The sequence below is a fragment of the Trichechus manatus genome, unplaced genomic scaffold, assembly GCF_000243295.1.
Source record: "Trichechus manatus latirostris isolate Lorelei unplaced genomic scaffold, TriManLat1.0 scaffold00039, whole genome shotgun sequence".
In the NCBI taxonomy this organism is placed as follows: Eukaryota; Metazoa; Chordata; class Mammalia; order Sirenia; family Trichechidae; genus Trichechus; species Trichechus manatus.
Genome location: NW_004443975.1, coordinates 6,512,595 through 6,535,471, shown reverse-complemented (window position 1 = coordinate 6,535,471; position 22,877 = coordinate 6,512,595). Strand labels below are relative to the sequence as shown.

Below are 22,877 nucleotides of genomic sequence, written 5' to 3'. Positions count from 1 at the left end.
ACCAATCACAGGGCAGGCTGAAGCCCAGGACCAGACAAAAAGTATCAAACCAAGTTGTTTACAGCTTACCCAGGAAATGTCAATCAACTTGGGCAAAAGTAACAAAACCTCTGGGGTAGAAAACTAGGGCAAAGGTAACCCCTCAGGGGTTACAGGGGAAAGCTCTCAAGCTGTTTTTCTGAAGAACCAAGGCAAAAGGCCAAAAAAACAGAAACTCATCTCACCACAATAACAGTACCCATATCATTGGGTGGTAGTGAGGATTAAAAGAGTTAACATATGTGAAGCACATAGAACAGTGCCTGGCATACAGTGAACAGTCAATTAATGTTAGATATTAATATAATAATAATATAGAAGAATAAAAGAAACACCATCGAAACACAATGAAGTAGCCTTTCAAGCAAAGCATATTATTACTCAGGGATGGCAGGGAATGCAGTAATTTCTTGCTCCCACCACACAAGCTGCTTGACCTCTTAGAGATCCTGTTGACTCCCCTGACCCCTTTCTTTCAATCTATTAGCCCTCTCCTACCCATATCTTTCCCAGTGTTTCAACCCCACTCATCATCATTATAACTATTTTCTTGCTGATTCCTCAATGCCCTTGGCCTTTTGTTTCTTCCATCTTACCCACAAGACAAAACCTTAGCCCTAAGTCCATCCAACAATCCATCATTTCTTCTAACAATCTATCATTTTTGTTCCTGAACCTGGGCCTCTCCAGGGTTTCTAGAAAACCCTTGCACGTGCTCTTTCTTCCATTCCCAAGAAATATTTCAAAATTTTACCATTCTCTTCAAGCTCTATAACCTAGTTCCATCCTCCTCACTGAAAAAGAGAATAGAGGCCATTAGGTAGGGACTACCTACATTGGTTCGTTGTTCCTACCTAACGGAAACTTTTGGCCTTCTCTTTTGGCTCTGGAACGTATCTCCTCCCACCTCTGGAAGGTTCTCTGCTGGCTCTCAGTCCTTAGCATATAAACGTCCTTGCATGTCTCCCATATTCCAAAAATCACTCCCTCAACCTTTGTCTCTCTCCAGCTCTGTCTCTCTCCTTCTCTTCACTGCCAAGCAACCTGTCCTCCATGCTCCACTTTCTCACATACATTCATTTCTCAACTCACTGAATTCTGTACCCTGTCATTCTCCAAATCTGCTCTGGCAGAGGTCATTAATTTTGTTATTAAAATTAATGGACATTTTTTCCAATCTTTAATTTGCCTCACCTCTCTACAACATCTGATTGTCTCCTACCTTGGCTTCAAGATGCATCTCTCTTATGCTCTCCCTCCTCTCAGGCTGCTCTTTCTTAGTCTCTTTTGTAGGCTTCTCTTCCTCTGCCCTCCCTTAAATCCTGATGTTTCCCCATGGGTCTGTACTTGACTCTCTTTTCTTTCCAAGGCAGTAAATACTACTTCAATGTTGAGAACTCCAAAATCCACATCTCTAGCCAAATCTCCCTCCTATTTATCTAATTGATTATTGGATGTCTCCCCCTGGGTGTCCAACCAGCTCCTCAATCCCAAGATGTTCACAGCCAAACTCATCATTTTACCTACCATTCCCTGCACTTGCTCCTTGGATTTCTTACTTGAATGAATAGCACTATCATTCACCCATTGTCCAAGCGAGACATCTGGGACTCATGCTTGACTTTTCCCAATCCTCCCATCAACCTAACAGCCTATCAGCTTGTCTCCTCATCTCTACTCTTGATTCTTCAAATTTATTTTCAAATTTATTTACAATGATCTTGCTTTCTGAGAATATCCACCCCTACTTAACATCTATGGTATTCAGAATAAAGTCCAAATTCCTAGCCCAATATCCTTAATGATACAGCTTCTTTCTACCATTCCAATTTCATTTCTCGTCACGTCCTCCAAATCTCCTATACACCAATCATACTGAACTTTCAAATCCCAGATTGTTCCACATTTCATGCCACCTCTGGGTTTTCTGTACTTGCTGCTCTCCTGTTGGAATACCCTGTGCCCTGTCGCCCATTTAGTAAATTACTTGCTCTTAAGTCAGATGTTACCTATCCTGGGAAGCCTTCTCTACTCAGCATCCCATCTCTCCCATCAACCTCCCTCCCTACCAGGCTAAGTTAGCTGCCCCTCTATGTACTTCCATAGTACCCTGAATATTCTCCTATTTGAAATGGGATTGCTGGCTGACTTGCAGGTCTTCCTCACTAAACTTGAGCTTGATTAGTTAGGGATTTATTCATCTTGCATCTCTAGTTCCTAGCACATTACCTAATGATACTCAGTAAGTGTTTCATGAATGAATGAACAGTGACAGTCTCTTGGGTAGCAGTCTCCTCTGTTGGGGAGCAAGACTGCATGCCTAAGAGGAATAACTACATTTGTATGTATATGTACACATATACTGGGGAAGCCATCTTTAAATAGAGATCACAGTGTGTGTGTTGTGTTTTATGAAATAATAAATAGGTAATTGAACACTTTCCTTTACCTTACATTCCTCTTTGCTTGTAAGTCCCTGTGCATTCTTCCATTGTCACTTCTTGTGCTCAGGTAACTTTATTCTTCTCTTTGAACAGCTGTACCTCCTGCACTCCATAAAATTTTTCAATATTCTTAGTCAATATTCAGGACAATATTCCCAAGAGAGATATTCTGAATAGGCGAGAGTTCTAAAGACCAGGAGAGAATTATCTCTACTTTACGTGTTCAATTTCCACTCAGTCTTCTTTTCTCTAGATTCAGTTATCTCAACTTCTTTAGCTATTCCGTAAACGGTAACATGCTGGATCAGCAAATTAAAATTTTTATACTAACTTACTATTATCTCAAAAATAAATTTATAGTTGGTACTCATAAAGAATCAATTATTAATATTCATTTCAATTACTCTCTTTCCACATTCAGATTGCTGAGGTAGTTGTTGTTTAAAAAAGAAGACTTAATCATATTGCTATTATTTTCAATTTGTGGTCCTCCTGCCCCTTCCCAAGATCTTTATGTGCCAAACCTTGGGCCATTCCAGTCATTCTTCATTCTGTCAGTTTAATTAATTTGAAGGCAACATGGGTATTATTATAGAAAATAAACAACAATCCATGGACAACGTTAAAATGTTGTAAGAATAGTATTTAAATAATTAGCAATTTGTTATTCTACAGGCTAAACATACTAAGTATATTTATATTTCAATTGTTACAATCATCTTAAAAAACAAAATATCTTGAAATAGCTGTGTCAAGAGGTATTAATTATCAGATGTAGGAATTACAAGATAAAATGTGAAATTAACAAGGACAAAGCAATTTTTTAATTGTCCTTTGAATTAGAAATTAAGTCTTTAGAGTGTTTAATTATCATCTACCACCATCATTGTTATGTAGTCCTTATAATGAATTGAATTTGATTCTGAGTCAATTGCAGCAGACAGCATTTCTTCCATTTCTTCTTGAGAAAAAGGCTCACCTGAGAAGGACAAGAAAGAAAATGCATCATTTATGATCTTGTGATTTGTTTCTTCCTCTTTCCGTTTCCACTAGCAAGCTTAATTGCCATGGAGCCCCACAAGCCCCCACTGTGTCACTAGTTTCTCTCCCCATGGGCTTCTGAGCCAGCACATCATGACAATCCAGGAGTTCAAAGAGCATGCTGTTTTGGACTTATCTTACCTTGCAGATATCATAGATTGAGCAACCCATAGAATTGATCATTTCACCCAAAACAGCAGGAAGTCATAAAGGCATAGTGAATAAAGTTGTTTATTTATTTAAATAAAACTATGGAGATTGCCAAAAGATTAACGTGAAGGCTCAGTCTGATAGGGAATCTAATAATTATGTTTAGCAAAGGTATGAAGAAAGGATTATATGGTTGCTATGCAAAATTTTAGCAGTGCAGCAACCCCATTAATGGTGAATGTGATCCCCATAAAGACCTTGTGCAAGCATCCCTAGTGGCACAGTGGTTGAGCACTCAGCTGCTAACCAAAAGGTTGGTGGTTTGAACCCACCAGCCTCTCTGAGGGAGAAAAGACCTGGCGATCTGCTCCAGTAAAGATTACAGCCTAGGTAACCCTATGGGGCAGTTCTACTCTGTCCTGTAGGGTCACTATGAATCAGAATCCACTTGTTGACACAACAACAACAACACGAAGAATTGCTGAAGGGCAGATAACAGAGACTTGAAACTGTAACAATTATCTCTCTGAATATTCCTTAATCAGGTCTTGTCAACTGAGTCATGCCAGCGGAACCCAGGGAGAGATGGCACTCATCAACTGTTTCAAGACAGTCCTCTTATAGTTTGGCCCAGTGCTGGTGTTAAATGAAACCAAAAGTTGGGTAGAAAATCTGTGGGCTTTAGTTGGATTCAGATAATAGCTGAGGACCATCTGGATATTGTTTTCACCAAAATGAGACACAAACTCAGGAAGAATTCTGGGAAGGCTGCAGACTATTTAAGACAGCTCTTTGTCCTGACATTGAAAATACAGGAACATTCGAATCACTACCTTACCCCTAAAGAGTCTTATCTGTGTAGGTGAGCTACCAAGGCCTGAGGCTTACCTACATTCTGAGCCCAAGTCACCTGACACTAAAAGCAATGCTTTCTAAGTTGGAATTCAGGTGCTGTTGTTAGTGGCCGTCAAGTTGATTCTGACTTATGGCAACCCCATGTGTGTTGAGTAGAACTGTTCCATAGGGTTTTCAAGGCTGTGACCCTTCAGAAGCAGATCACTAGGACTGTCTTCCGAGGCACTTCTGGGTGGGTTAGAATCGCCAGCATTTCCGCTATCGTAGTTGAGTGCTTAACTGTTTTTGCCACCCAGGGACTCCAGAATTCAGTTAATAATACTGAAATTATCCAAATGAACATTTTGATGATCATGATGATAGTACTATTAAGCAAGAGGAAGTTTGAAATCATGCTTATAGCCTAAGAAAATAAAAAAATGCCCAAAAGATAAATTTTGAATCTTTGTTACACCTGATTATTAAATACTGAATCCACTGCCAAATGGACTTTGATAGGTACTACCTAAGTCCTGAGGAACTTAAAAGAATACTAACAACAAACGTTTACTCAGTACTACTGTGTGCCAGACTCTGATCTAAGTGCTTCACATATATTAACTAAGTTAATCTCCCAACCACCTCATGAGAGGTAAGAGCTGTTTTTATCCCCATTTACAGTTGAGGACACCAGAGCACAAAGGAATAGGCAGCCATCCCCAGTTAGTGAGTGGTAGAACTGGAATCTGACCACCACACTGTATAACTTAGAACAAGGCGTTGGTCCCAGTAGAACACAGAAGGCAGTCACACTGTTCTTTAGGGCAAGGAAACAGGTACACAGTATTGGATCAAAGATGGGAGGAAAACAGCTTAAATGGCTAAAAGCACAGGCTTGGGAGCCAGACTGCTCAAACGCCTATGGGTTCACATGCTGCCTGTGCCTTACTAGCTTGAAGATCTTGGGAAAGTCACTTAACCTCTCCGTGCCTCAGTTTTTCTGTCTGTAAAACTGGAGATGATAATAACACTACCTATCTCACAGGGTTGCTATGAAGATTAAATGTGTTGTTATTTGAAAAGCACTTAGAACAGTAGCTGGTGCATAGGATGCAACATGTGTAAAAACTTTTTTTTTACATTTTCCCTGCTGTAGATACTGCCCGACACAATATGCATGCCTGGACACATGGGGACTTCTATCCTGTGTTCTTTCTCTTAGGAACTTGATTGCATGTGATTTATGATGTTCATCATTATGACATTCTGGGCATTTAGAGTATACATTCTCAAACTAATGAGCGTGTTCGATTCTCTGTGGACATTATGCAAGTAACTTTAATCCCTATTGCTTTAAAGCATACCAGAAACCAAACCCGTTTCCATTAAGTTGAATCCAACTCATAGTGACCCTACAGGACAGAGTAGAACTGCCCCATGGGGTTTCCAAGGAGTGGCTTGTGGATTCGAACTGCTGACCTTTTGGTTAGCAGACGAACTCTTAACCACTGCGCCACCAGGGCTCCTTTAAAGCATAGATGTACTTAAAAACAATTTATAGAATTTTGAAAATCTCGAAGTACCAATTGTTAAGCAACTATTTTACCTGGCTAATAAACTGCTATCACAGTTGGCTGATGCGTCTGTTACGTACAATGACATTAAGTTAGATTTGTACAGTACTTTATATCTGATAAATCACTATCAAACATATTAGCTCATATAATGTAGAAGTTATTTAATATTTGTTGAATAAATCACTGAAACCACATATATTCTAAAAATATTATCTGAAAATAATCATTCTATGCTTAGTCCACTGAGATACCCAATAACTGACCTTTAAGCACCACCAGGAATACCTGGATGGCACAAATGGTTAAGTGCTGGGCTATTAACTGAAAGGCTGGCAATTCAAACTCACCCAGAGGAGCCTCAGAAGAAAGGCCTGGTGATCTGCTTCCCAAAGGTCACAGCCTTGAAAACCCTATAGAGCACAGTTCTAAACTGCAACACATGGGGTGTCCATGAGTTGGAATCAACTTGACAGCAACTGGTTTAAGGTCTCGGGATGACAGAAACGGTTTGAGTTCATCTACTAACCTAAAGGTTGGTAGTTCAAACCCACTCAGGAGCTTCAGAAGAAAAGTCTGGCGATCTACTTCAGCAAAGATCACAGCCAAGAAAACCCTATGGAGCAGTTCTACTCATGGGGTTGCCATGAGTCAGAATCGACTTGATGGCAACTAGTTTTTTTTCTTTTTTAACTGTCTCTAAATATACCACAGCACTTCCAAGTAAACCACACAATTGATTGTCTCTATATACATTTCAGTCCATTCCTGATTTCCCTATCAGCACCATTTGACCCATCATTGAGGTCAAAGCCTGGTTGTTACTTTTCACTCAGCTTCCATCTTTGTCCCCTATACTACATTACTCACCATGACCTGTGGATCCTGCTATAAATACAGTCCTATTCTATCAATCCCTTCTTTCCATTCCCATTGCCATGACCCAGGTCAGCTCTTTATTAGAGTACCATCAGAACGCCGAAATAGCCTTCTAACTGGTCTCCCTTGTCTGATTTCTTTCTCACTCATTTAACCGTTCTACAATTCTTTCTGCACCATGTGAGTCATTCACTTAAAGCACAGAAATGTTTTTCTATTGCCCATAGGACGGATTCCCAACTCCTGGGCCTACGCCTCCACGATCTATTCCCAGTAAATCTATCTAAATTCATTTCCTACTGTTTACCAACAAGACTCTCTGAGCCAGCCAGGCCTATCTTCTCACAGACTCCTGAAATACCATGCTCATTCCTATCTTCTTGTTTGTGTTTATACTGTTTTATTCATCTATAATGTTTCCCTCACCCATTCTTCATTCATCTATTCATTCATTCATTCAACAAACATTTGATAAGACTGAATATGTGTGCAGTGTTGTATTAAGTGCTAGAGATACCATAATGTATAAGATATTCCCCCTGCCCTCAACAACTCACCCAAATAAATCTTACCAAGTTTTTCAGACTGGTCCAGCCCACATCAGTCTTCCAATACTTATTTTTCTATTGTAGTGTGAATTATTTTAAAATTAGTTTTATTTCCCCAATAAGATTGGAATATCCTTAAGATAGGGAGCAGATTTTAGTGTCATTACTTCTCACTGCACTTATTAAATACTAAACACACAGTAGGCACACAATACTAATGAAATTGAACTGTCTTGGCCATTTTGGTTAAATTCATATTGCCTAATATAAGCTAGGATTTACTTTCCTTAAATTAAATCCTTAGGATTAAGAGGCTGATGCTTTGAAAGTCGTAACATTCCCATCAAAGTTAATCCCTAGGATAATTTTAATAATGTCATAAGAGTTCTTGGATGGCAGCTATGATTGTCATGTCATTCTTTGCTTACTCTCATTCCCTGTATTCCCACCTGATGGTGGATCAAGTCAAAATGGTCAAACCAGTTGCACATGTAGACACAGTAATTTCCTACCAATAATTACTTGCACTTTTTAAAAAATAATATTTTATTGTGTTTTAGGTAAAAGTTTACACGGCAAATTAGGTTCTTCTTTAACAATTTTTATACAAATTGTTCCATGTTATTGGTTACAATTTTTACAACGTGTCAGTATTCTCATTATTTCCATTTTGTTTGTTCTGTTTCCATTGATCTAGCTTCCCTTCCTTGCTTTCGCATCTTCGCTTTTGGCTAAATTTGACTGTTTGGTCTCATATAGCTGATTGTTGAAGGCAGCACATTACTCACAGGTGATATTGTTTATTTTATAAGCCAATCCATTATTTGGCTGAAAGGTGACCTGCAGAGATAGCTTCAATTCCAAGTTCAAAAGGTATCATAGGGCGATAGTCTTGGGGGTTCCTCTAGACACTATTGGTGCAGTAGGTCTGGACTTCTTTAGGAATTTGAGTTTTGCTCTACATTTTCTCCTATTCTATTGTGTTCCTGGTCAAAATGGTTGGTAGTGGTAGCCAGGTACCATCTAGTTCTTCTGGTCTCAGGTTAGAACAGGCTGTGGTTTGTGTGAGCTCTTAGTCCAATGGACTAGTTTCTTCTTTGAGGCTTTGATTTGCTTCATTCTCTTTTGCTCCATATAAGCAGAGACCAATAGTTGTATCTTAGATGGCCACTCATAAGCTTTTAAGATCCTGACACTACTCACCAAACTCAGATGTAGAACATTATCTTTGTGAACTATATTATGCCAATTGACTAAGTTGTCCCAGAAGACTAACTACTTGCAATTTTGATACTGATTCAAATGATTAGGGACGCTGACTCATTCAAGACTCAATCTGTGAACGAGTGAACTGAGCAAAGGAGACAGAACTCTTAACTATGCATGGAAAGAGGGGAGGAGACCAATGTAAGAATGGTATTGAGAGAATGTCCATCAGGCTATTGACATTCACGGAAAACAAATTTACATATATGCCTAACAAGAGATAATTCCTAAAGGTAACATGCTGGCACATATAGATGTGTAGGTATTAGTCATAAATGTGTATGCATGTGTGTGTATAGATCATGTTCAAAGTAAATATATATGGTACCATTTGCATAGAACACCGAAAATTTTTTGTGTGAATTCATATTCAAGTGAGGCTATATTATCTGTAACTTCACCAACTGAAAAGCTCTTTTAAAAGGAATTATTATATACTCCAAATCTTTAATCTGGTAACTGGCATTGATTTATAGTGATTGATAGCTCATGTTTTCCAGGTGGCATATGTCTTATTCTGGAAATACTCTAAGTCAGTGGAAGGACTGCAATTTACAGAAGCAATCGTTACACTTTACAAAGTCCTATGAGGCAAGAATCCATTTCTCTTTGCCCTACCCTTTGTCCTCTCACCCCCATAAAAGAGAAACCACCCCAAAAACCAAAATAGGAGGAATAGTAAATAAATCTTTTTAACCATAAGGATTGATTTTAAAGTATTCCTTTATCTAACATATAGTTTTTGCTGTACATAATTATTGTTAAACTTAGTAATCCCTTATATAAGTCACTGATACAAGCTGAGTAAAAAATCACTCTTACCTTCTTCAGTCATATACTTGATCAGTTCTTCCTTAGTGAGAAACCCACGTTTAGTTGGATCTAATACCTAGGGGAGAAAAAGAGATAAATATGGTAATTTTTGTTTAATGAGTAAATTATATATTATCAATTTTTCATATAAATATACATTAATACATAAAATCTGGGGTTTACACACCTCAAATGCACGAAGAAGGACATCTTCTGGAATTGGCCTGTATCTATAATTACACAATAAAAGAAATGTGTCATAGTATTTATCTTCAGTCTCTTCATAATAAATGACTACATAAAGCAAAATAAAAGCTGTTAACATACTGGCTTAATTAAACTTCCCTCACTGAAATCTTTTTGGATTTCTGGATAGGGAAGTTGAAGGAACCCCAATCCCACAGGAAATACTTAGTTCAAAATCACTGGCATATCTCACGTTATCTATTAGCTTTTTTCATCATTATGGAAATCATTTTACCTGAGAACAAAACTTCTTCTATAAAACAATTATGACAAGCTAATGCTACTTTTGCCAGAAAATAATTAGGATCAATTCTTATTTATCACTGGTAATTCAAAATAGGAGATAACAAAAATGTTGATTTATGAGTTTTACAGCTTATTTGCCCTGTAATTATGCTTTGCTTAGATTAATTCTAAAGTGGTTGATATTTCTAAGCACACACATAACAATTGGAAGTTCAGAAGTATAGTGAAAGGTTAGAAGGAAGCTACCTTATGATAAATATTGGTTGAATACATAAAATGAAAACGCCACGTTTTGAAATTTACATAATTCTAATCATTATTTTGCCTTAACAATTGCATTTACTTACTTACCTTCTTTCTAGTAATACTTCGGTCATCACTGGAAGAAATTTTTCTAATCGAATGTATCCAGTGGGTTCTTCTTCTTCTACCTAAACAATCAACAAAGAAATAGTCATTCCTCTATTCAACAAATATATCGAGAAACTATGTTTTCCCAGCACTGAGCCAAACACTGGGGATTTGATGATGAGCACACTTGGTCATGATCGCTGCACACAGCGTTTATATTCTGGTAGGGAAGGCATATATTACTCCTAAAAATAATAACTAAGTATCTAGTTATAAATTTATATAAGCACAATGAAGTAAAGGAACACAGGTCCATAAGGGCATATAACAAAGAAAACTTTTCTAGACCAGGAGATCAGGGAAAGCATTCCTGGGGAAATAACACTTGAGCTGATTTATAAAGGATCAGTAGAAGGTAACTAGGCAGGCAGTATGAGGAGACTCCAAAGTAGAGAATTACATGTGTGGCAGGAGGAAGCAGATGCTTTGGAGGCCATGAAGCTAGAGCACACAAAGCAGGGAGGAGGTTGTTTCAAGAGGAGACTGAGAGAGGCACAGAGCCTTTTGCTGGGCCTCACTGTTCATAAAAGAGATTTTGGTTGTTATCCTAAAAACAATGAGAAAGGTGAAGGTCTCAATGGATGTGTGTTCTGAAAGATCATACTGGTTGTGGGTGGGGAGGCAATAGTCTAACCAGTTATAATGATGGCTAGGATTTGGGAGGTGGCCATGGAGAAAGAAGTGGATGGCTTCAAGAAATATTTGAGAAGTAAAAGCAACAGACCTGGTGATGCATCCATTGTGGATAGGGATGAGGAGAAGTGTGAAGTCAAGGACAAGTTACACAACTGGATGGAGTAGTGCCTTTTCCGGAGGATAAGTAAGGAACACTGGATGAGGGACCAGGCTGGGGAACCAATCATTATCTTAAGGACCAAAGTACAACTCAAATCACTTTAGCACTTATTAAATACCTAGATGGCATATGGAACTTGGCTATACCACCATTAAATTAAGAGAACTACGGCTGAGAAAGGGAATTTTTGGTATCATGCAATAGAAACAGATCTCTGCCCATTGGCTCAACTTTGATGGAGTGACTGAAGAAAACACTATTGATCTTAACTTTCATGTCAGGCTATTTATGAAGTGCTGTCAATTTTCCACTCCCTTTCAAAAATCCTATTAAAAGGCTCATAGATCCCAATTCAACAGATGAGCTTTTAACTGATTTATTTTTTGAGCAAAAAATAAGAAATATATATGTTGCTGCTAAATGGAACATACCGTCATCCAAATGACAACTATTTTTTAATATGTTTATACTACATTCACACCATTAAAATCCTGGAGCCCTCAGACTCCAGGATGACAGAATGATGTGTTTTAGAATTTCTAAGCCCATCAGTACATGAAAAATTGTTTTCAGTTGCCTCTTGATCCAAGCTGAGCATTTTGCAAATTAATGTTCATATGGCTCTGATGCGCTTGAGTAGCACTCTGTAACTCTCAACCCTCAGGAGCCTCTGAAAAATAAAATGTCAATCTCATGAGATTACTTAAGGAACAATAATCTTAAAATTAAAATGTTGAGTTTATATTCTGATTGCCCCAGAAATTTGCTCTAGAAGCCGGAGCAATGGTTTGCTTGCCTGTTTCCCCACCCTCAACAAATAGTCTCAACCTTTAAAAGATCAAAACTCCTCTTTATTTTATGAGCATCTTCATTAATCTACAAGCTGTTTTCAGTTTTTCCAAATGAAGTTTAACTCTATGATTCTCTCTCCATCATGTCAGAGCTCACAAATGACACACCATGCAGTGCCTCACGGCGCTCCCCTGGGCTCCCTCACACCTCTCACAAGGTGTGAACACTGTACTACTGAAAACTCTGCAGCATCATTCTTGCCCAATAGATTTTTGTAAAGCCAAAAATTAAAAGTTAAAACAGACTATCTCCAACTCATCAGGACAGCAGAAGCACCATACATTTTCTTTGACTTCTTCTTCTTTTTTTTTTTTAAAGAGGGATAATGAATAAACAGAGGCCTTATGGTTAAAAGTAAGAAGAAAAATGGTAAGCCTATCTGCAACTTGGGCAGAAATTGTCAAATTTTTCTGTGACCCAACACTGTCCTCTAGAGGCCACATCTAATCCATTCTTTCTTACAAAAAAATTCATAAGCAATGGCATAAAAACAATATAATTGTAGGACAATTCTAAATACAGCATTTATGGGAGGCTTAATATGGACGAGACACGATTTTATATTATAAAAATGGATTTGAATATTTAAATGAACTTTTTACTTTGGAATAATTTTAGGTGCAAATATGGTACAGAGAGTTGCTGTATACCCTTCACTCAGTTCCCTATTGTTAACTCTTAGATTACTATGGTACATTTGTTTCTATGAATGAACCAATATTGACACATTATTAACTAAACTCCATACTTCATTCATATTTCATTTGTTTTTCTAAAAGGTATTTTTAAAATATGGTATATTTCTCCATCATAGAAGAGAAACAAGAAGCATAGGGCAGAAAATCATTTCTGGGAATCCAAAAAAGGGGGAGGGTGGCTCTATCATTTCTGGTGCAGGATAAGCTAGTTAACTTTATGAAGCCATCAGTAACATAGCACAAGAACACCACTTTCTAGAAATGTTATAAAATGATGACTCAATGATTATTTAAATCCATAGATTAAAAATATACCAAATATTGAACCATACTCTATAGTATCTATTGTATGTATATACAGTATATATGTGTATATAGATATATATACACATAAAACATATTAATATTCTAAATGTGTATGGTATATTTTTATCCAAAGACTGAATCACTGTAACCAGGATGAAGTCGTTACAACTTATCAGTTGAAGATTAGCAAAGCAGATATTCAAAATTCAGAGCTGTATTCTACAGAACTGGTATAGACAAAATGGTGCAGTCTAGACCAATTTTCTTCAAGGGAAAACTCAACTAACCAACTTACGATGAAATGAACTCAAGAAAGATTCCCTAAATTACAGCAGACATGTTTGAAAAGACTAGGAATTCACTGCCATGTCTTCACTAATGGCAAAGTCATAATGGAAAAATCCCCTTGACTTCTGTATTGATTAGAGTCTTTAAAAAATGGAAATTGCCTTCCTCATAGAAACATCTCACAGTATAGTCACTATATCAGACACCAAATCCAACCAAACCCGTTGCTGTTGAGTCGATTCCAAATCATAGCGACCCTATAGGACAGGGTAGAACTGCCCCATAGAGTTTCCAAGGAGCAGCTGGTGGACTCGAACTGCTGACCTTTTGGTTAGCAGCTGTAGCTCTTCACCACTGTGCTACCAGGGCTCTGTATTAGACCAAGGATAGTTAAAAATATTCTTATTAAAATTCATCCCCTAACCTCAGTGTCCTCACTTGTAATAGAGGGAAAACAGTAATATTTACCTTACAGGGTTGTGAAGATTATGAGATATGACATGCAGGTGCTTTGTGAACTACAAGAGTCTATTATGGTTATTATTATTATCTCTATCAGTAATGTACACACTTCCAGTTCTATGACATGGAATGACAGCTCCTCCTAAAAGAATCAATCTCTGCTGCTGAAGTTTCAGGCATGTCCTCATTGACCTACCTCATCCCACCACATGGATCTAATAATTGTTTATAGAGAAGTTTGGCCCTGCCTCCCCACCTGTAAAATGCCGAATGGAATGTGGTGATTGAATAAGATAATGTATTAAATTGGCTGGCGGATGTGATACCTGTCCTTCTCCCCGGATCCCTGCCTAGAGGAGAGGGTATGTGATTAGCAGTCATGCCTTCACCTCTGCTGTTCCCGGCAAGCCTCTCTGGGTGGAAAGGAGGAGAGTGACAAACATCCCTTCTCTTCAAAAGACAAAAACAAACAAAACAAATATATCCTGGTATAGCAAACATGAATGAGGCAATAAAGTTACAATCTAGTTTGTGTCTTCTAAGAGGAGGGCTAATGTGCTAGAAAGGAGATGATAATTCAAAAGTAACGAAGGCAGTGTTTATAAATGTAAAGGTAACAAAACCATTCTGGGGACAGATTCCTCAGCTTAGCCCTCAAGTACCATTTATACTGAATTCATCTTAATAGTGTGCCAGCACAAGTTCGCCGAGAAGACCAAGGCCCTGATATGCCTTTCTTTTTCTCCTTCGAAGAATTATGGTTATTAATGTGACCTGGTGGCACAGTGGTTAAGTGCTTGGCTGCTAACTGAAAGGTCGGTGGTTCAAACCCACCAGCCACTCCACGGAAGAAAGATGTAGCAGTCAGCTTCCGTAAAAATTCTAGCCTTGGAAATCCTATGGGGCAGTTCTCCTCTGTCTTATTGGGGGGCTATGAGTCAGAATCGACTCCACGGCAATAGGTTGGCTTTTTTTTAATGTGACCTGAAGAAAACATACTGCTTTCATTACCAAAGAGGCCCGGCCTACGCTAGCTACCACAGTGCCTTCAGGCATTCCACAGACTCTTTGACTTACCTTGCCCAATATGGAGAATTCTCACTAAATACGTAAATACTGTGGGATTTTTTGAAAACATCACATTTATTTATGGCTCCAAGTATGAGGCTAATACTGTTTCTCATTTTATCTTGGCATAAGTCAATTCTCTTCATCTATTTTACATGTGAGGAAATATGGGCACAGAGAGGTTAAGTGCTGATTTTAGCTTCTCAAAGTCAGGTGTTTTGATGGGATCACAGCCCAGAGTTCTTTACTTTAATTCCTATAGAAAATCGTTAGGCCACCCCTTTTCTCATTACAGCATTATTTATTTTAATGCTGAGCCCACTGAATAGGCACAATAAAACACAGTGAAAAATCATTTCTCACCAGTGACATGGCAATCAGTCAATAAATTGAATTATTTCATGCTTCACAAATAACAAGATCATGTCAGTAGTTAGGATGGTTTATAAAGTGCCTACATTTCAACTAGTTCCAGGTCACCAAATGAGATATACATAAAAAGCTTTTTTTTAACTATTTGTAGCAAAAATTATAAAAGCCATGAGATATTTCAAGTTAGGCTCCAAATACTACATATACAGATTTTGATATAAATCATGCTTCAAAACCAGAATACAAATACAATTTAGAAAATAATTCTCTACCTTGGATAAAATAAAATAATAACAAAAATTCAGTTAGCTCAACAATACAAACACTAATGAGGATTGGGAAAAAAAAAAGAATGGATACAGTGGATCAGTGTTACCTGTTATTTGTTTTAAAATGCAGATTCCCAGATTCTCCCCCTCGATAGTCTGATCAGGGCTACGGTAGTGACCAGGATTTTTTTTTTTTTAGCAAGCACCCCAATGATTCTTATCAGACAAATTTCAGAAACATTGCGAAAGATAAAAAGCTACACTGCCCAAAAGAGAAAGCTTCTATGAGTAGCACCTGAATAATTAACAGCTGTCTCCTGTTAACAAGAAAAAAAAACATTTAGCCTTTACCAAAAATATTATCTTTACAAATGAAAATTTCTAAAGCCACCTACTTTGGAAAAATTATTTACTGTAAAGATTCCAGAAGTTGTTGTGCAAAAGGTAGGGTTATAGGTTCCTTTCTTATTACTGGAAGTATCAAAGATAGATTGAATCATCTCTTGGTTGGGCCATCAGAGATTCCAAGAATCAACAGGTAGCTAAACCAGGTAATCTGTAAGGTCCCTTCCAATGGTGAGTTTCTGCAATTTGAAGTGATGTGGCTGTCAGGCCATTAATTTCCCTGGTTTATCCTCTGAGGGTGGGGCTCAAGGTTACAGCTACACTCATTGTTTCCTCCTTTTCAAAGTGTGTTTCTCTCCACCAAGGCTTGAGCGCCCCTTCCCTACCCCTGTAGAGACTGCTCATATTTGACAAAGAGCAAGTGTTAAACCAATTGTTCCCACTAAGGTACTCTTCTACCCTCTTTATACCAAAAGCAATTTTTAAAAATTGTGTTGCAGTAAGATTGGAAGAAAAGCTTTAACCTGGATTGACATTTAGCTTAAACAAAGGAGAAGCGGTTAACACAATAAATGTTTGAATACGGTTATCATGATCACTATTAAAAGTGATTCTCCTTTTTCCTAATGAGAAAATCCCTTAAAGGAATGCGGTCAAGTTGAATATATAAACTGTATTAGGTCCACAGGTATATTTTAAATCACATATACAATAATATGTTAGTTTTAAAGTATCACTATTTATTTTTATATTTTATAAAGCAATTCTGTTCGAACTCTCTACATACATCTTCAACATCAGTGTCTTTGTCACCACTAGACAACTTTTTGGATCATACAATACAGTTTTCTTTTCTTTTTTTCCTTATTACAGAGGTAATATATGTTTCTTTGCAGGAAAACTAAAAAATATAGAAACGAATAAAGAATACAAATCATCCTGTGATCCCATCATCTAAAGATTACCTCTCTGCATATGAAGCTGGGATTCTTTTTGCATTTATTTACATATATCTATATCTACATATATGAGTCTGTGGGTAGCATAAATGGCTAAGCACTTAGCTACTAACCAAAAGGTTGGCAGTTCAAACCCACCCAGAGGCACCTTGGAAGAAAGGCTTGACAATCTGCTTCTGAAAGGTCACAGCCATGAAAATTATATGGAGCACAGTACTACTCTGGCACACACCGGGTCACCATGAGTTGGAACTGACTCGACAGCAACTGGTTTTGGTTGGTTATAGTGACATTATGTGTGTATGTATATAAATACATGTATATATTTCAACAAAAATGAAATTCTAGTTTATCAGTTTTTTTACTTAACACATTATGAACATCTTACCAGGTCATCAGTCTTTTAAAACATACTTTTAATGACTGCACAGCATTTTATTATGTAGATAAACCAAGACTCATTTAACCATTTTCCTATTAATAGACATTCAGGTTGTTGCCAGTTGTTGTTATAAACAGTACTGTAATTAACACCTGTGATGGTTAAGATTGTGTGTCAACTTGGCTGGGCTATGATTCTCAGTGTTCTGGCAGTCATGTGATGTTGTGGTCACTTCCCTGTCGAGATTTGTTATGTGATCCCTCCATGATGGGATCTGCTGTGAGTAGCCAACTGGTTGAAGGGGAGTTTCCCTGGGTGTGTGGTCTGCATCGAGTGTGGGCGGACGTTGTGGCAGGGCTCAGGGGCTTTTGCTCATTTCACAACATTGTGACTTGATGGAAATATGGCAATTAAGGTTTCCTAAATAAAAGGGTCAAATAAAGCATTTAGGAAAAAATCATCCAAACATAAAAAGGACTCCAAGCTGTCAGGTATGACCCAGGGCAAGTGTCATAGATAAGGCTGTGTGTCAACTTGGCTGGGCCATGATTCTCAGTGGTATGGCAGTTATGATGTAGTTTGGCAGCTATGTAATGATATAATCACCTCCATATGAGAGGTGATATAATCACCTCTATGATGACATCTGCTATGAACAGCCAATCAGTTGAAAGAGAATTTCCTTGGGGGTGTGGCCTGCATCCAATATATGTGGACTTTCTGACAAAACTCGTGGGCTTTTCCTGGCTCTGGATCCTGAAGCTGGCTCCTGTTCATCTGACCTCTGGTTCTTGGGACTCGAGCTAGCAGCTTACCTGCTGATCTTGGGATTCATCGGCCTCCACAGCCTGTGAGCCAGTGGCCTGCCAGCTTACCTGCCAAACTTAGGTTTGTCAGCCCTTGCAGCTATGTAAGTCAGGAGACGCCTCCAGCCTGACCCACAGACTTGGGACTTTGCAACCTCTACAAGTGCTTGAGCCATTTCCTTGATATAAATCTCTCTCTCTCTCTATGTATATATATCCATATATACATACTTCACTGATTTTGCCTCTGTAGAGAACCCAGCCTAAGACAGAATGGGTCACTATAAATTATTCCAATCTAAACTCTTACTGCTATCAGACTGATATATCTAAAATGTACATCTGATGATGTCATTCCCAACTAAAATCCTTCAGTGGCCCGCCACTACTTGAGCATGCCCTACAAGGCCCTCTGTAATCTGGCCCCTTCCTCACTCTCAGGCTTTTTGTTTACATAATTGTGAAAGAGCATGCCTAATAATTTGTCAACTCGAAATAAGCGAGAGCAGTGAGAATTGTTTTTCTTCAAAAAAGGTCTATATTTTATTCAAATAATGTTTATCACAGAAGTATCCATAATACTAAAAATTGCTAGCAACCTGAATGTCTAACAATAGATTAATGGATATGTAAATATTTTACTTCTGTTTATTAATATGATAATTACCATAGAGTTAAATATTAGGAAGCCATTAAAATCTTGTTATAAAAGAATACTGACATGGAAATATTAATGATATACTACTAAGTAAAACATATTAGGCTATGAAACAGTATGTATGATATGATCCCATTTTTGAAAAATATGTATGTACATACACGTTAATAAAAAAATACTGCAAAAGTTTATCTTAAGGTGGTAGGATTATAAGGTGTTTTATTTTGTCTCTGATTTCTGTGTTCTTCAGTTTTGTGTTTAGAAACTATATTCCTTTTGTAATTACCAACCCCTCCAAAAAAGTTAGTTTTTAAAAACTAGATAACAGCATGGAAGAATTGTTGTGATGTAATATTCAGTGAAAAAAGTAGAATATTCTGGTTGTGTCTGAGTAATGGATGCAAGAGAGATCATTCCCCTACTTTTTTCTTGTTGAAACTGAATTACCCAACATGTATATTTTAAATAATAAAAACATTTGAAGATTTTATTATAACATAGAAAATTATTGTGATATAACTAGGTTGAAAAAAAGCAAGACTCAGAATTTCATATACCGTAAGATTATAGTCATGTTTAAAACATATGTAGGAAAATAATATGGAAGGAAGTGCATGAAAATACTAACAACAATAATATTAAGGTGGCGAGGTTGTCGGAAAGGATTTTTCTATATATTTAAAATTTTTCTGTAATGTCAGTATCACTAATACAATAAAAGTTTTGAAAAAAAAATGTATTAGTGTATTGTGATGGTTATATTCTATATAAAAATACAATTCATTTATTTAAAAGGGGGAAAATCCATTTTTGCAGATTTCCCTGAGTCCTGTTTTCCTGTTAATGGTCACTGCTTTAGCATCATTTACTCTTTTTCTTCCAACTACAAATAATCAATACTCTTGAGCACTCTTTTTACAACACATACCTCCTTCCTCCCCAAATTTACCAATTTCAATTCAGAGGTTAATGACTGGTAGCCATGTAATTGCCAAAGTACCTCCAGGTCTACAATTCTATGACACCATCATCTAACATTAATAAAAATTAGATCAAATCTATTCCATTCTCCATCTCCCCTAATGGCAGGATATGTAGGAAAAAACAGGTAAAAATATTTCATATCACCAACTACTTTAAAATAAGAAAATAATTACTCCCATCTTTTCTCATACTCTGAGAAACCTGGTACAGTCAAATTCTGAATAATGTGAAATCTCAGGGCGCATCCTGAACCAGAATGATACAGTTAAGGTGCAGGTTGGTGGAAATTCCCACTTTACGAAGACGTGGATCATGTAGATCTCATTCTGTTATCTAAAAGGCCATTTCTGAAGCTTCAAGGGAAAAAGAAAACCTGAGGATACTTAATCAATTAAAAATGATGAGAAAATATGATTTAGGACCTTTGAGGCTTGTAGTATGTCTGGGAATGTATTATAACATCCAAGATGGAAAAGTTTAGGGAATGATTCAGTAGAGATATTGCATTGTTTTGACTGGTTACTGGGAAGTATCTATCACACTTTGACATTATAAAATTTTCTCAACACTATTAATTTAACACTAAGTCATTGACCACAAATATACAAAACTCCACTGCACATTTATTTGTGGGTAAGTTTCTTCACTTAGCTGAGTGAGTGGAACTGAATACAATCTCAAATATTTAAATGTACATATATTTAAAATTTTGATGTTTATAATTGTTAAAATGTTCAAAACTGGATAACCTAGATGAAATGGACAAACTCTTAGAAGCACACAACCTACCCAAACTGACTTAAGAGGAAACAGAAAATCTCAACAAATCCATAACAAGTAAAGAGATTGAATCAGTGATCAAAAAACCTCCCAACAACAACAAAAAAAGTCCTAGACCAGATGGCTTCCCTGGAGAATTCTACCAAACCATTTATAGACCAACTGACACCAATCCTGCTTAAACTCTTCCAAAAGATACAGAAGGAAGGAATACTCCCCAATTCATTCTATGAAGTAAACATAGCCCTGATACCAAAACCAAAGACATCACAATAAAAGAAAATTACACACACCAATATCCTTTATGAATATAGATGCAAAAATCCTCAACAAAATACTAGCAAGCAGAACCCAAGAGCATATTAAGAATAATACACCATGACCAAGTGGAATTTATTCCAGGAATGCAAGGATGGTTCAACATTAGAAAAATCAATCAACATAATACACTGCATCAATAGAACAAAGAAAAAGAAACACATGATCATTTCTACAAATGCAGAAAAGGCATTTGATAAAATCTAACACCCTTTCTTGATGAGAACCCTCAAGAGCACTGGAATCAAAGGGAAATTCCTCAATATTATTCAGGGCTTATATGAAAAACCAACAGTGAACATTATACTTAATAGAGAAATATTGAGAGCTTTCCCCTTGAAATAAGGAACAAGACAAGGGTGCCCACTCTAACTCCTTCTATTCGATATTGTATTGAAGTCCTAGCCAGAGCAGTAAGACAAGAAAAAGCAATAAAAGATGTATACATTGGAAAAGAAGCAAAACTGTCGACATTTGCAGATGGCATAATGCTATATATAGAAAATCTCAAAGAATCTGCAAGAAAGTTCTAGAGTTAATAGAGGAATTTAGCAAAGTTGCAGGGTACAAGGTTAACAAACAAAAATCAGTTGGGTTTCTATACACCAGCAATGAGAAATTTGAAAGGCAGATTAGGGAAACAATTCCATTTACGATAGCATCTAAGAGGGTAAAATACCTAGGGACAAATTTAACCGGGGATATGAAGAACTTATACAATGAAAATTAAAAAACACTGCTGAAGTAGATTAAAAAAAAGCTTAAATAAATGGAAACATGTTCCATATTTGTGGACTGGAAAACTTAATATTGTTAACAGCTCAATACTACCCAAAATGGTCTATAGATTCAACACAATCCCAATCAAAATTCCAACACCCTTCATTACAGACATGGAAAAAACCAAACCTTGACTTTGTATCGACTGGCAAGAGGCCCTGAATAGCTAAAGCAATGTTGAAAGAGAAGAACAAAGTAGGAAGACTCACACTTCCTGATTTTAAAACATATTATACCGCTACAGTAATCAAAACAGCCTGGTACTGGTATAAAAATAGACACATAGAACAATGGAATAAAATTGAGAGTCCAGCAATAAACCCACACATCTATACTCAACTGATTTTTATCAGGGTGCTAAGTCCATCCCATGGGGAAAGAAGAGTCTCTTCAATATACGGTGCTGGGAAAATTGGATTTCCACATGCAGAAAAATAAATAGGATACATGCCTTACACCATACACAAAAATAGATTCAAAATGAATTAAAGACTTAAATGAGCAAACAAAACCCATAAAATTCTTAGAAGAAAATGCAGGGGCAAAGTTGTTGGGCCTAGCTTTTAACAATGGATTATCTAATACAATAACAAAAGCACAAACAGCAAAAGACAAAATAAATAAATGGGACTTCATAAAAATTAAAAACTTTTGCTCATCAAAAGATTTTACCAAAAAAGTGAAAAGACAAGCTACCGACTAGGAGAATAACTTCGGAAACCATATATCTGATAACAATCTAATAACCAAAATATACATAAAACTTTGACAACTTAACAACAAAAAGACAAACAACTCAATCATAAAATGGGCAAAGAACTTGAATAGACATTTCACCAAAAAGGACATTCAAATGGCCACCAAACATATGAAAAGATGCTCAGCATGTAACAATGTACAAGCACCAGAAGAGAGATTAGATAAATGGGAGCTCCTAAAAATCAGACACTTATGCTCATCAAAAGACTTCACCAAAAGAGTAAAAAGAGAACATACAGACTGGGAAAAAATTTTTGGCTACGACAAATCCGATCAGCCTCTAATCTCTAAAATCTACAAGATACTGCAAAACCTCAACAACCAAAAGACAAATAACCCAATTAAAAAATGGGCAAAGGATATGAACAGGCATTTCACCAAAGAAGATATTCAGGCGGCTAACAGACACATGAAGAAATGCTCATGATCATTTGCCATTAGAGAAATGCAGATCAAAACTACAATGAGATATCAGCTCACCCCAACAAGGCTAGCATTACTCCA

At 37.0% G+C, this 22,877-nt stretch overlaps 1 protein-coding gene across 4 annotated transcripts in view; it reads right to left on the bottom strand.

The window, feature by feature from the left end:
* Positions 1 to 508: 508 nt before the first annotated feature.
* Positions 509 to 22,877, bottom strand: part of EFCAB2 (EF-hand calcium binding domain 2) — an 83,123-nt gene continuing 60,754 nt past the window's right edge. For 2 of the 4 annotated variants that reach the window (XM_023730907.1, XM_023730909.1), the window contains 5 exons: positions 10,432 to 10,511; positions 9,776 to 9,818; positions 9,598 to 9,664; positions 3,362 to 3,462; positions 1,838 to 2,585 (listed from right to left, as the gene is read on the bottom strand). In XM_023730907.1, the coding sequence (XP_023586675.1) occupies positions 2,547 to 2,585; positions 3,362 to 3,462; positions 9,598 to 9,664; positions 9,776 to 9,818; positions 10,432 to 10,511 (330 nt within the window). In that variant the 3' untranslated portion in view covers positions 1,838 to 2,546. Of the gene's footprint in view, positions 834 to 1,837; positions 3,463 to 9,597; positions 9,665 to 9,775; positions 9,819 to 10,431; positions 10,512 to 22,877 lie in introns of those variants that run through there. The other 2 variants (XR_002824028.1, XM_023730908.1) reach the window with 2 other exon arrangements.